We start from the raw sequence: 15,122 nt of genomic DNA on the forward strand, positions 1-15,122 counted from the left end.
TTCATTGGTTAACGTTCACTTATAAACGACATAGATAGTGGCTGTACCGGTGCCGGATTTTGTAACTTTTTTATATCAGTGTTGTTGTTTTACATTATTATTACTGTCACACACACAAACATACACACAGATAAATAGATGAATGGACAGATAGACAGATAGGTACTTAGATCGACTGATAGATGGATAGATATTTAAGCGATGCCTAAAGAATAATGTATTTTATTCATGTGTAGAATTTTTTTCTTGAGAAAAGTAATAATAATGGATATCGATAACAGTAATATGAAGGGTAACAACTAATGTAATTATTTGACTTATTAATTTTAAGTGTTCTTATCTCCCTAACCGTTCATAAAATAAACTGCACTTGATCTAAATGATCATAATATTTCAGTACTTGATTGTGAGGAAAAGTTTCATTGCCATTGGTGAAAACAGAGGAAGACAGAAATACAGACAGATAAATAGAGACAAAGACTGATTTTTAAATATTGTAGAATCACATACTTCATTTTAGTTGTACTTTTCGTCTCGGTGTGCATGATAGAGACATTAATATAATTGTACACATACAAGGATGTTTCTATATATATATATATATATATATATATATATATATATATAGTTATATATATATATATATATATATATATATATATATATATATATACATATATACATATATACATATACACATATGTGTGTATATATATATATATATATATGTATGTTTATACATATACACATACACACATACATATATCTTTGTATATTTCTATATATAGATATACATATATACATAGATATAGATATTTATACATATATATTCGTATATGTACTTGTATACATAAACATGTATACATGTATTTGTTAGTAGCACACGCCTCATTATTAATATTAGCAGTACTAATAATACCTGAAATACTTGAATCAGAAGCAGTCCAACAACTCACTCTACCAGTTAGTGGCATTACAGTATTTCTCGCAAATCTACACAAAAGCGTACTTCCTTATAAATGTATTGATATATAAACGTGTGTGTGACGAATATCCCAACGGATACTACTTCTTACAACGATATCCTTCATAGCAACAATGAAATCTGGCATCCTTTTAGACCTTGCATGAGCTTGCACTGAAGTATAAATACTGAAAGTGAGGCAAGCAGTGGCACACCGCGCTGATTAGACGCTTAGTTACCCAGTAACTGGATTGCAGAATATCTATAATAATGAATCCTCTTAATATCTTGGTTAGTAATTATGACTTTTTGGTAGTTATAAATTGCTTAATGATAAAGAATGCGTATATTTTGCATATCAAATTTTACTCAGGTATATCTCTCTTTAGTTATATCTGTTCCTGTGTGCTTAGTTCTCTCTCTCTCTCTCTTTACCAAAATCATGCGTACACACTGTGCAAAATATAACCTTTTATTCAAAACTTAACAGTTCCTAGTGTGCGTGGTGTCCGCCGCGCCACAAGGATACGGTGCCGGAGGCGACGGCGGGCTGGGAGTCGATCTCGGTGGCACAGGAGGCCACGGCGGCAGCGGCGTTGGAGGCGGTAGTGTGCTTCCTTTCATCTTGGTCGGGAAGGGTGTGCTTCCTGAAAGTGCCATTGGTGGTGTAGGAGGCGTTGATGGAGGTGTCATCGGTGGGGAATACAGCGCACCAGATGCTGGTGCTGTTGGAGCCTTCGACGTCGATGTCGCTGGAGGCTTCGATGCTGGTGCTGCTGGAGGTTTCGATGCTGGCGTTGCTGGAGGCTTCGATGCTGGTGTTGGCATCGGCGAGGAAGTCTCCCATGTCAGCCCCCCTGTCAGCGTATACGATGCACCACACTAATTGTGCCAACAAAGAGAATAAACACTATTAAATTAACATTTTTTTTCTGCCTGCCTTGAGTGTATCATCAGTACTTGAGTGAAGAGCGAGAGTGTTGCCTCTCATATGACTATATATGTTCCTTTTCATACAGAAAAGTGGACTCTCGGCACTATCTACCCACCAGTGTCATGGTGGACAATGAATGGATAGGTAGATATCCACTTGTTGCATATCCTCGTATGTTATTACCGTTACGCATTACTCAGTTACATGATATGTTATCCATTTCGTACCATCATTACGCGACCGCATTAAAACAAGGGGACATGGGATTGTAATCGGCCTTCATGGCTATAGCAGTAGGTTTTGTGTCTTCAGTTACCAGCAGCTTCATCCATTTTTATTCGTAATTCAGTGAACGAACTCGCCACGTTGATGGGCTTCAAAACTATATACAGGAAGTGTTTGTTGACTGACATAGCTTTTCAGCCGAGCGACATCCAAGATTTAATTTGGAAGGACCTGATTTTTTTTATATTATTGTCTAGTAGTAGTTGTAAGTTAATAAGCGGCAAAAAATTATTACACGTTCCCCTTTCACACTGGTTGAGCAAGTGTTGTACCATCCCTTTGACGCGACGCAGAATGGAACGGTAATTGATCAGCCATGTCCGTTGCGTATCTTTGTATCACCTTTTGGCATGCAATATGAAGTTTGGCCGTCCACAATAACGCAACAAGTATATACCCACCCTTATATTCAGTTTTGTATGTGTGCGAAAGAAATATTGATAAAGATAGATAAATAAGCAGAGAGCTTATACAAGCACATTTCTCTATGTATAGTGAGAGAGAAAGGGAGAGAGAGACAGGTAGCATAAAAGGGATGTGTGTGTGTGAGTTTGTGAAGGAATTTTCTATACACTTCCCGTTCTTATTTTTCTCTCCATTTCTCTTCCCTCAGTCTGACAGAATTTCACAGAGGAGCAGGGAACAGAGGTAAGCACGTGTTTGATGTTGGTGGATTCCTGAAGCTTCCCTGTATCTGGGTTTGTTTTCCTTGACTGCTTACGTTCTACCTTGTGAATAAAACAACGAAGGGAAGAGAAAGAAAATATAATTATACCAAAGGCCTCTCCGTTACATTCCTTTGGTATATTCGTGTTTTTTTTTTTTTTTTTGTTTCTTTTCTTTTTTATTATCATGAATCCAGCACGTGCCCTGCCTTCGCTCTCAGTTACAGATGCCGTTGTCAGGGGCGGTTAACCCAATCGCCCCGTATGGCAAGAATGCATGCCACGCCTAACATAATACAAGTTTATTTATTGTAATCACACATAGATGGCTCTAGAACTGCTTAGTCACCAAGGAGTCGGCAATTAGTCCTACGTATCTCACCTGATTACCCTTTTCCTCGACTCTTGGAAAGTGTCTTTTGCATTATTTAATTTTCTTAAATGTTATCGAGATTTTAATAACAATTTAATAATCATAACATCAATAACAATAATAACAGTATCGATATCACCTGTATTCATAAGAAAAACACATTTTCCCTCCAATTCAAGGAATGTGGAAATCAGGATCGGTCACTAGAGCTACTGATAGACTCCGTGCCGGCTGAGCACATGTGGCGCCATCTGTATGTAACAATATTCACAAAAAAAACTAAGGGGGTCTATTGTTCTCTATATCCTTGTCCTTTCCGTGCCCTATATTCTTTAAATGATTTATGGGTTTCTTTTACAGAAAGGGAGTTCCTCTCTCTCAGTCGCAACGGGATCCGACGTTTCACAAAAAAAAAAAAAAAAAAAAAAAAGTTAAATATTCGTCAGTGCAGACGAATATCTTTCAGTAATCAGTATATACCATACGTGTAAACATCTGTTTGTGTATGTGTGTGTATGAATGTGAGTGTGAGTGTGTAGGTGTGAATGAGTGTGTGAGTGAGTGTGAATATGCGTGTATGAAAATTCAGAAAAACCCTATATCAATGGGTTTCTCTAAATCATCATTACCATGGGGGAAAATGTATCTAAATACATCCTCAGTTAAACATAATCAGAATATTCAAGTAGTCTTCTTCAATGATCCTCTCCCCCCCCCCCCCCCCCCCCCCCCATTTACTAGCAATACAATTCGAAGCCGAAGAAGGCAAACTGCCCAACTCTTAAGCGAAAGTTCAAGTATCCAGGAAACACATACTACCATTCCTAATTCATCTTCTCGAATCTCACATTTCTGGTTGACGTCAGACGCTACAATTAGCGATTCTCTTCGAGTGTATGTACCCATCAAATGATTTTGATATTATTTTTTATTAAACTTACAGACTTTCACTATAGGCATAAGGATAGCTATATACATACCCACATCATACATACATACATAAATACATAAATAATACAGGCAGATAGATTGACAGATATAAATACTGATACATGAATAAATATATAGAAATAGACATAAGTATGGTTAATGATATATGGATATAGATATAGGTTGTATATATACAGACATGGAGATATACTGATACATATAAACTTTGAATTACTGACAAATACACAATCTCCCATGCCCCATCACTGGTCCCCAAGAAAAGAGGAATTACGTCATCACAAGAACTGGCTCCTGTCCATATCTGTTCATATCTGGTGCTCTCGCTCGTTAACCAGTGAAATCTTCATTTCACTGGTTAACGTTCATTTATAAACGACATAGGTAGTGGCAGTACCGGTGCCGGATTTTGTAACTTTATCGATATCAGTGGGGTTTTTCTTCTTCATTATTATTACTGCCACACACACAAACATACACACAGATAAATAGATAAATGGACAGATAGACAGATAGGTACTTAGATCGACTGATAGATGGATAGATATTTAAGCAATGCCTAAAGAATAATGTATTTTATTCATGTAATTATTTGACTTATTAATTTTAAGTGTTCTTATCTCCCTAACCGTTCATAAAATAAACTGCACTTGATCTAAATGATCATAATATTTCAGTACTTGATTGTGAGGAAAAGTTTCATTGCCATTGGTGAAAACAGAGGAAGACAGAAATACAGACAGATAAATAGAGACAAAGTCTGATTTTTAAATATTGTAGAATCACATAATTCATTTTTGTTGTACTTTTCGTCTCGGTGTGCATGATAGATATATTAATATGATTGTACACATACAAGGATGTTTATATATATATATATATATATATATATATATATATATATATACACATATGTGTATATATATATATATGTATATATATATATATATATATATATATATATATGTATGTTTATACATATACACATACACACATGCATATATCTTTGTATATTTCTATATATAGATATACATATATACATAGATATAGATATTTATACATATAAATTCGTATATGTACATGTATACATAAACATGTATACATGTATTTGTTAGTGTCACACGCCTCATTATTATTATCAGCAGTGCTAATAATACCTGAAATACTTGAATCAGAAGCAGTCCAACAACTCACTCTACCGGTTAGTGGCATTACAGTATTTCTCGCAAATCTACACAAAAGCGTACTTCCTTATAAATGTATTGATATATAAACGTGTGTGTGACGAATATCCCAACGGATACTACTTCTTACAACGATATCCTGCATAGGAACAATGAAATCTGGCATCCTTTTAGACCTTGCATGAGCTGGCACTGAAGTATAAATACTGAAAGTGAGGCAAGCAGTGGCACACCGCGCTGATTAGACGCTTAGTCACCCAGTAACTGGATTGCAGAATATCTATAATAATGAATCCTCTTAATATCTTGGTTAGTAATTCAGATTTTTTGGTAGTTAGAAATTGCCTAATGCTAAAGTATTCGTATATTTTGCATATCAAATTTTACTCAGGTATATTTCTATAGTTATATCTGTTCCTGTGTGCTTAGTTCTCTCTATCTCTCTTAACCAAAATCATACGTACACACTTTGCAAAATATAACCTTTTATTCAAAACTCAACAGTTCCTGGTGTGCGTGGTGTCCGCCGCGCCACAAGGATACGGTGCCGGAGGCGACGGTGGGCTGGGAGTCGATCTCGGCGGCACTGGAGGCCACGGCGGCAGCGGCGTTGGAGGTGGCAGTGTGCTTCCTTTCGTCTTGGCCGGGAAGGGTGTGCTTCCTGAAAGTGCCATTGGTGGTGTAGGAGGCGTTGATGGAGGTGTCATCGGTGGGGAATACAGCGCACCAGATGCTGGAGTCGCCGGAGTCTTCGATGGCGGTGTTGCTGGAGGATTTGACTCTGGCTTCGCTGGAGGCTTTGATGCTGGCGTTGGTGGAGGCTTCGACGCCGGTGTATCTGGAGGCTTCGATGCTGGTGTTGCTGAAGTCTCCCATGTCAGCCCCCCTGTCAGCGTATACGATGCACCACACTAATTCATTGAATTTGGAGAATAAAGTCTATTAACCTAACAATTCCTTTCTGTCTGCCTTGATTGAACCATCGATACTCGAGAGAAGTTATGCTGCTTTCTCCTGGCACTATTTACCCACCAAAGGATCTGTTAGCAGCAGGTATCCACATGTTGCATAACTGGGTATCCTACGGCGTTTCCCAGTCCACACTGTTACGCAACAAGTAGATACCCAACCTTATTTTCAGATTTGCGTGCGAGATAAAAATCGACAGATACATAATTAGATAGATTATATACACATATATGTATGTATGTATGTGTATGAGTTTTTGATTCTCCTTCCCTCTGTCGGACATAGGATCATGGAGGAGTCTGAGGCACAACAATATGCATTTGGTATTGGTAGAACCTTGTAGCTTACTTGTGCCTTGATCTGTTTTCCTTGGCTGTTTGTGCCCTGCCTTGTGAATAGAATAACCAATGGAAGAGCAATAAAACACACGACCGTTTTGCTTTTGTCTGTACGTGTGTTTTCTTGTTCTTCCTTTCGTTGTTTAATTTATCACTTGCTCAGCATGATTCCATTACGTGCCTTCGTTCTCAGTAACAACAACTTCCTTTCGTTGTTTCATTTATCACTTGCTCAGCATGATTCCATTACGTGCCTTCGTTCTCAGGTTCGGGAGTGACCTTCTGGAGGGACTTGTTGGGTGGGGAGGTCCTCCTTCACTTTATCCTTGTCTTTGCCATTCCTATACTCTTAAATGATTTATGGATGATGTTTTTCTTCTATTACAAAAAGGGAGTTATTATTTCCCTAACGGGGCCCAATGTTTCACACAAAGATAAGGTTAAATGTTCCTCAGCAAAGACCAAAGGACATGTGTATGTGTGTGTGCTGAAAATATATATATATATATGTGTGTGTGTGTGGAATCATTTACATATACATGTATATATGTGCACATATATATATATATATATATATATATATATATATATATATATATAAACACATACACATATGCATACACACACACGCACACACACACACACACACTATATATATATATATATATATATATATATATATATATATATATATATGTATTTATATATATATATGTATTTATATATATATATATATATATATATATATATATATATACATATACTGTGAGGCATTGGCAGAGTATCCCACTGACATGCCCTGTCACTACGCTGAAATTAAGTCCGCATGGAAGCGGACACTGCATCATCTCAGGAACTAGTTCTTGTCGATCATCTGCTGCTCTAACTCGCAAACCAGTGAAATCTTCATTCATAAACGACGTAGGTAATTTTTACCTCTATTGTTATCAGTGTCATTAATGTTATTATTTATCATCATCATTACTGCCATGATTGTCTTATAATCCTTATCACTATCATTATTATCGACGGTATTGTTATAACCATTACTTTTATTTTGTCATTATAACTATTATAAATGTTATTATAAATATTATTATTGTTATTAATATTATCACAATTATCATTTTAACTACTAAAATCGTTATTATTATTACTATTATTATTATTACTATTATACTATTATTGTATTATTGTTATTGCGCCATGCTCATGTCCTTGGTATGGCCACATAAAAGGTAATCCGTTACCAGAATTGAATGAGATTTGCCTAAATTTATAAACCAAACAGAAAAAAATACGCGATTTCGAGTCGAATTAGTGTTGTTTCGAGTCTTGTTGCGGCTGGAAATACCAAAATCAAAGAATGTTTTTGTTTTTGGACGAGTGCATGTTTTTCTGTCATTTCTATCGTCTGTGTAGGTATACGGATTAGGGAACTAGAGTGAAACATTTTATTTCATATTTATATCTACCTACATACACATACATTCACATATACGCTAATGTTGTAGTAGAGAGGGAGAGTGACAGATTGATAGACATAAGTAGACAGATAGATAGAATATACTTTAAACAATTAGGCGATGTTATATTGCAATCTGATACATAACCAATTAATTACAAACCAAGAAATATAATACTTTTGTAAAAAAAAAGGAAAAAAAAACTACTACGACTACTACATTTACTACTCGCTCTTTCCTGACACTCCATAATATAACTACTGTACAAATCGTTATAATAGAATATCAAGAAAGACAGACAGACAGACAGAGAGAGAGAGAGAGAGAGAGAGAGAGAGAGAGAGAGAGAAAGAGAGAGAGAGAGAGAGAGAGAGAGAGAGAGAGAGAGAGAGAGAGAGAGAGAGAGAGAGAGAGAGAGAGAGAGAGAGAGAGAGAGAGAGAGGGGCATAATGTAGTTTGTAGTGTGCATGCCATCAAAATATAAAACCACATATACCAGCTATACTGTAATTTAGATCTAAATTGATACACAAATGACACAAAGATAAGCATATTACAAATATATACACACACATACATATATATACACATATATCTATCAATATGGACACACACATATTTATACATATATACTCATATATGTGTGTGAATGGAAAAACACTGTAACGTGATGATGCTAGGGTAAAAGGAACACTATACACAAACTAGATTTATTGAAATAGACAATAAATCTAGTTTGCGTATGTTATTTTACTATAATATATATGTGTATGTATAGATGTGTGTGTTTATATATATACGAATATATTATATGTATATATATGCATATATTTTTTGTTTGTCTTTTTGAAGATATGGGTAAGTGCATTCTTTCTTAGCACACACCTTTTCATCAGTAATACTTGAACATACTTGGCTATTCTCATTACAATCTTATTAGCAAGTGTACACGAAAACTTATTTCCTTATTGTGTTCAGATAGATAGATAATTAGATAGACGTGTGTATGAGACATATCTTCACTAAAATTACTTCCTACAGCGATATCCTTCATAGCAACAATGAAATCTGGCATCCTCTTAGGCCTTGCACGAACTGGCACTGAAGTATAAATACTGAAACTGAGGCAAGCAGAGGCACACCGCGCTGACTAGACGCTTAGTCATCCAGTAACTGGACTGCAGATAATCTTTAAACATGAATCCCCTGAATATTATGGTAAGTAAATATACTTTGAAAGTAAATACAATCTGCTTCCTTTTAAAGGGTGGAGGGGGGTACAAACTGCCCATGATTTTTTTTTTTTTTTTTAACAATTCTTTATCTCTGTTTCTATTAGTCTATTTCTATGTCTATCTATACAACGTATTTAGTAACCTAGGCCTCGTATATCAATATATATTAATATTTCTGGCTGTATCTATGTGGTATACATTCTATATATTGATCTTTCATGCTTTCAATTCAATAGCTCCGAGGTGCGTCCGTGCTGGTGCTGGCGTGCGTGGTGTCCGCCATCCCACAAGGATACGGCTCCGGAGGCGACGGCGGGCTGGGAGTCGATCTCGGTGGCACAGGAGGCCACGGCGGCAGCGGCGTTGGAGGCGGCAGTGTGCTTCCTTTCGTCTTGGCCGGGAAGGGTGTGCTTTCTGAAAGTGCCATTGGTGGTGTAGGAGGCGTTGATGGAGGTGTCATCGGTGGGGAATACAGCGCACCAGATGCTGGAGTCGCCGGAGGCTTCGATGGTGGTGTTGCTGGAGGCTTTGACTCTGGCGTCGCTGGAGGCTTTGATACTGGCTTTGATGGAGGCTTTGACACTGGTGTTGCTGGAGGATTCGACACTGGCTTCGATGATGGTGTATCCCATGTCAGCCCACCTGTCAGCGTATATGATGCACCACATTAATTTTGTTGAAATGCATAATAAAGAACAATTATTCATATTGCATATTTCACCTCCTTTACTGAGTCAGAAGTACTAATTCATTCTTCTAAAGGATATTTCCTAAGCAACGTCTAAACCCTACCCAAACTGTAAAGGCAAGGATTAAACATGCTCGTGGAGTATATATATGTGTATGTATGTAGATATGTATCTACATGCATCTCATATTCATATACATATATATGATATATGGGCGTATTTAAAAAGATCCACGCACGCACACTGACATCTATCAGGAGCCAGTTAACTGCTTTTTTATGGTCAGAGAGTGACGATAACTTATGATAGTTTAGAGCTACAGTTATAATTAATAATTGTTGAGAGCTGGCATGATTCTAATCAGCCCATGGTGTCAATTCAGAACTCCCGACAGTAGTTTAGATTTTTTTGTTTATATAACTTGATGTTGGCAATTATTGAACGAAATCCTGCGTTACACCTGCACTATATTATCAATATTTAGCAATAAAAAGTATGAGTATGAGTATAATTATTTTTTTAATGTCAGATGTGATAAAACGGTCAAAAATAGAATGAAGATGAAAAGGTTAAAGGTAAGAGTTGAATTTCCAATGATAAGGGTTACTCATACCCTTTTGTCTAGACAGTATTATTATTAGATTATCTTGATAATTATTGAACGGTGGTAAATTAATTACGCCAGGATGATAGGAATGAGATAAGCTGACATAATATTATAGTGGCTAAGCAGAGGCAACACTAAAGACCTTTTTTGTAACATTTCTGAAACCCCTAACACTTTGATACACTGATACATGTTTGCCCTTTACGCGTACATTACTGGAACTTGTTGAAACCTCTTTTCAGTTTGTTTCAAAGGGTATGCCTTCAACTTGAAACGGTCTGATACCAATCAGATCGCAATATATATATATATATATATATATATATATATATATATATATTTTTTTTTTTTTTTTTTTTTTTTTTTTTTTTTTTTTTTTTTTTTTTAGGCAATCGCAGTGATTTTTATTTTCATTAATTTGGGATCGAATCTGTTGAGGTTCTTTATGTGAAATGAAGATAACTTCTCTTTTTTTTAATACTTTGTATGGCAGTACAAACTTCGATGATATCGTGTTTTGTAGTAACAATGTATCGAAGTGTTAGGGGTTTCGGGATGCTACAAAAAGGTCTTAACATGAATTGTCAACTGCGTAGATTTTCTTATAAATCTCACTTAATCAATCTAATCATAATCCAGCGTGCCCTTGATGCCCCATGCGCCCCGTGATACTGACACCATGCCCTTTGCTGTTACATATCTTCGAGCAGACGTGTCGACTGGTGATCCTGACGTGACCACTTTCTGATACTCTTTTCTATGTTATTCGGGGACACATTGTCAGGTTAGTTTACTTGCGTTTTTAAATTAAAAATGGAAACTGTAGCAACATTTTCATTTGTGGTCTGGGGACATATTTACCTTTTTTTCTTCATTAAAATCTCTTGGATGTTGCGAGCTCTACACCCAAGGATATATTCGTTAAAAAAGACAAGTTCATCTCTTCCAAACTGATCTGCAACCTTCCACGCTCCCCTTCCAACTTATCCTTGAAAAGTAGTGATTGATTGATTATTTAGAATTATCTGCCGAATGATAGTGACAAGAATATATTTGTTCCTACCTACATTTGCGCAATCAAAAGTCAAAATGAGCCACTCGGTAGGAAGTAAACAGTCCTCAGTGACCTAATATGGAGGACCATGAGTCAGCACAGGTCAGGCCACTCGGAGGTCAGTCTCATTAAGATCACCCTCAAATGTCATGTAAGGTAATGGTGCGTTCAGGGGCTGTGAATAATTGGACAAAACAGAGGTGCAGTAATTGTTGAAATTCTTTTCCATGTGTTCAGGGGCGTCATTTCAGCTCTCCTTTTTTTTTTTGGGGGGGGGGGGGGGAGAGCGAAGTGACCAAACAAAAAAGGAAAAATAGCTATTCTAGGGGCATTTTTAAGCTATAACCAGATCTATATAGGAAATAGATTTGCGGGGGGTCAACTGCCCCCTCCCCTGTGTATGACAACAAACCTCTAATTGAAACTCACTTTGTTGTGATACATGTATGTTATTAGTATCACTCTCCATGAGTTTTATTTTTACTTGAGTGCAGAATACAGAGGCAATTTAAATCATATGAAACTTTAATTGATAACAATTATTGGACCAATTTGTTCTTATTGCATCTTTTGGTAATCGCTTGAAGTTACTCAAAAATAGAATGTTCTCTCGAACTTTATAAAGAGTAAAGGGTGGATTAACAATGAATACAGATCCAAGTAGGAGGCTTTTCGAAAAGTCTGCGGACAAGAGATCGACTAATCCTTATTTGAAGAAACTACATTGGAGTGCCAGGTAAATGGCTCATGCAACATTTGTCTCTGTTTTTTTTTTTTAATATATACATAAAACACACACACGTGTGTGTGTGTGTGTGTGTGTGTGTGTGTGTGTGTGTGTGTGTGTGCACATATATTTACAAATATATATTTGAAAATGCAAAGGTAAATCCCTCAGCTACCAGTCAGCCAAATGCGTGGTGGAATTCTGTAATTAAAAAGTGCTGGTAGACTATTGTAACGTGCGATGACGGTGCTTTCAGAAGAGGTTTTTCGTATTGCTGAGAAGTCTGGCAGTGAGCAAGGTCGCTCACAAGAGGCAGGAAATCTCTTAAATGAGTTTAACACCATTCCTAAATGAGGTAGGGTAAGTTCATTTCAGAAGCATAGTATTAAGAATAATGACGAAATATTACATACATTCATGGATACATATAGACGCATGTACTCCCACATATTCACATAACAGATGTGTATATGTATATAGATAGATGTGTATGTATATGTATGTATGTATGCATGTACATAGGTAAGTATGTATGTACACACACACACACATATGTTTGTGTGTACTTGTATATATATGTATATAAATATATATATATATATATATATATATATATATATATATATATATATATATATATATATATATACGTATGTATATATACATATATATGTATATGTAAATATATATACATATATGTGTGTATATATGTATGAATATGTATATATATACGTAGGTGTCTATATATTTATATTTCTATATAGACATATACAGGTCTATATGTTTTAATATTTATATATATAAATATATATTCATGTATATATACATATATATCAATCTTTGCCCCGTCCATTCTTTGTATTTAATACCAATGGATACCAAGTATGCGCGTGTGTGTTTAAGCATCCGTGCATAACTACTTTCAGTGAAGAAGAGAACAGAATTGTAGAATGACTTGCATGACTCCAGCAAGTTATATTTTTTTTCTCTTTTTATGCGTCGTCTTTTATGATACTAAAGTGCACATTTAGATAAAGTATTCACAGCACTATTCGTAACATATAGCTTGTATGTTTCCAAATGACAGGTGAACATTGAGAGACTGGGTCAAGTTGAATGAGTTAATTCACAAAAAAAAAAAAAAAAAAAAAAAAAAAAATGTTTCCTGCTCGCTTGTTCTATATCGCGGTGTTCTTGCGGCATGGACACGACCTGGTATATATACCGTGGCGAGGATAAGGTGTGGTACAGTTCACTTTCCTGGAGCTTTGTACTTAGTTCCCAAACAGACCCGATATCATGAATCCTCTTTCGGTAAGCAAATAAGGTTTTGTGTCATTTTTCTGTCTAAAACGCACTCACCCACTCGTTTATACAAATACCATGCTGGGTCACATTATTCTATAGGCGTAGTCAGATGTGTGTATTTTTTTAGTAACAAATAAAATGTACTCAACAGTTCCGAGGTGCATCCGTGCTGGTCCTGGTGTGCGTAGTGTCCGCCGCGCCGCAAGGATACGGTTCCGGAGGCGACGGCGGGCTGGGAGTCGATCTCGGCGGCGCAGGAGGCCACGGCGGCAGCGGCGTTGGAGGCGGCAGTGTGCTTCCTGGTGTCTTCCTCGGTACTGGCGTGCTTCCTGAAAGCGCCTTTGGTGGCGTAGCTGGAGGTGTCTCCGGTGGCGCTGCTGGAGGTGTCATCGGTGAGGAATACAGCGCACCAAGTGCCGGGGCTGCGGGAGGCTTTGACGCTGGCTTCGCTGGAGGCTTCGACACTGGAGTCGCTGGAGGCTTCGACACTGGGGTCGCTGGAGGCTTCGACACTGGAGTCGCTGGAGGCTTCGACACCGGGGTCGCTGGAGGCTTCGACACTGGGGTCGCTGTAGGCTTCGACACTGGGGTCGCTGGAGGCTTCGACACTGGGATCGCTGGAGGCTTCGACACTGGGGTCGCTGGAGGCTTCGACACTGGCGCCGTATCCGACGAATACAGCGCACCAGGCGTCGACGCTGCTCCCGTTGGCGCAGTCGACACCGGCCTCGTTAGCAGCAACACCATCCCTCTGGACGCCATTCGCTCCCTCCCCGGCCAGGCCGCTCCCGCCGACGAGTATGTAGGCCCTGCACACTAAGGCCTCCCTGCTGGCTATGCTGTGAGCACTCATGAGCCAAAGGATGTATAAATTTTATAAAATACATATATATTTTATTTTATATTTGTTTTACTTTTCTTCTTCATCTTGAATTTTTCGGTTCAGTTGACTAATATACATGGGAGATTATTGCTCGCTTCTATTAGATGGGTTGCATCTGTTTGAATGTAAGTATGTATGTATATAGAAAAAGAGAGAAACACGTTATATCGTTAGCATTGGCAGTTACCTATACTAGATCCTAAATTCAATGAATGCATATAATTTTCCTAATTGGCATGTTTGGAAAATATTCTAGTCTCGGTTTTAAATGTATTATTATCATTATTATGATGATAACATACACACACACACACACACACACACACATATATATATATATATATATATATATATATATATATATATATATATATACATATATATATGCATATATATACATATATGTATACATATATGCATATATATATACATATATATATGCATATATATACATATATGTATACATATATGTATATATATACATATATTCATA

General features: G+C 37.0%; 4 protein-coding genes across 4 annotated transcripts; all 4 read left to right on the forward strand.

The window, feature by feature from the left end:
• Window positions 1–1,192: 1,192 nt before the first annotated feature.
• LOC125040977 (glycine-rich protein 23-like) lies at window positions 1,193–1,855 on the forward strand. Its single transcript, XM_047635796.1, has 2 exons — window positions 1,193–1,255; window positions 1,455–1,855. The coding sequence occupies exons 1-2, from the start codon at window positions 1,235–1,237 to the stop codon at window positions 1,848–1,850; spliced, it is 417 nt and encodes a 138-aa protein (XP_047491752.1). The 5' UTR covers window positions 1,193–1,234; the 3' UTR covers window positions 1,851–1,855.
• A 3,741-nt stretch (window positions 1,856–5,596) lies between these two features.
• Window positions 5,597–6,304, forward strand: LOC125040978 (glycine-rich protein 5-like). Its single transcript, XM_047635797.1, has 2 exons — window positions 5,597–5,662; window positions 5,858–6,304. Exons 1-2 carry the CDS (start codon window positions 5,642–5,644, stop codon window positions 6,266–6,268), a joined length of 432 nt encoding a protein of 143 aa, XP_047491753.1. The 5' UTR covers window positions 5,597–5,641; the 3' UTR covers window positions 6,269–6,304.
• A 2,974-nt stretch (window positions 6,305–9,278) lies between these two features.
• Window positions 9,279–10,067, forward strand: LOC125040494 (glycine-rich protein 23-like). The gene is made up of 2 exons (XM_047635046.1): window positions 9,279–9,344; window positions 9,598–10,067. Exons 1-2 carry the CDS (start codon window positions 9,324–9,326, stop codon window positions 10,030–10,032), a joined length of 456 nt encoding a protein of 151 aa, XP_047491002.1. The 5' UTR covers window positions 9,279–9,323; the 3' UTR covers window positions 10,033–10,067.
• Window positions 10,068–13,680: 3,613 nt separating this feature from the next.
• On the forward strand, window positions 13,681–14,646 carry LOC125040961 (glycine-rich cell wall structural protein-like). Its single transcript, XM_047635769.1, has 2 exons — window positions 13,681–13,752; window positions 13,898–14,646. The coding sequence occupies exons 1-2, from the start codon at window positions 13,738–13,740 to the stop codon at window positions 14,564–14,566; spliced, it is 684 nt and encodes a 227-aa protein (XP_047491725.1). The 5' UTR covers window positions 13,681–13,737; the 3' UTR covers window positions 14,567–14,646.
• The last annotated feature ends 476 nt before the right edge of the window (window positions 14,647–15,122 follow it).

This window comes from Penaeus chinensis, chromosome 29 (assembly GCF_019202785.1).
Source record: "Penaeus chinensis breed Huanghai No. 1 chromosome 29, ASM1920278v2, whole genome shotgun sequence".
Lineage (NCBI taxonomy): Eukaryota > Metazoa > Arthropoda > Malacostraca > Decapoda > Penaeidae > Penaeus > Penaeus chinensis.

Coding starts and splice junctions, on each gene's coding strand:
- LOC125040977 (XM_047635796.1), top strand. CDS start 1,235: ATGAATCCTCTTAATATCTTG. Junction 1,256..1,454: donor TGAATCCTCTTAATATCTTG/GTTAGTAATTAT, acceptor AAAACTTAACAG/TTCCTAGTGTGCGTGGTGTC.
- LOC125040494 (XM_047635046.1), top strand. CDS start 9,324: ATGAATCCCCTGAATATTATG. Junction 9,345..9,597: donor TGAATCCCCTGAATATTATG/GTAAGTAAATAT, acceptor TCAATTCAATAG/CTCCGAGGTGCGTCCGTGCT.
- LOC125040978 (XM_047635797.1), top strand. CDS start 5,642: ATGAATCCTCTTAATATCTTG. Junction 5,663..5,857: donor TGAATCCTCTTAATATCTTG/GTTAGTAATTCA, acceptor AAAACTCAACAG/TTCCTGGTGTGCGTGGTGTC.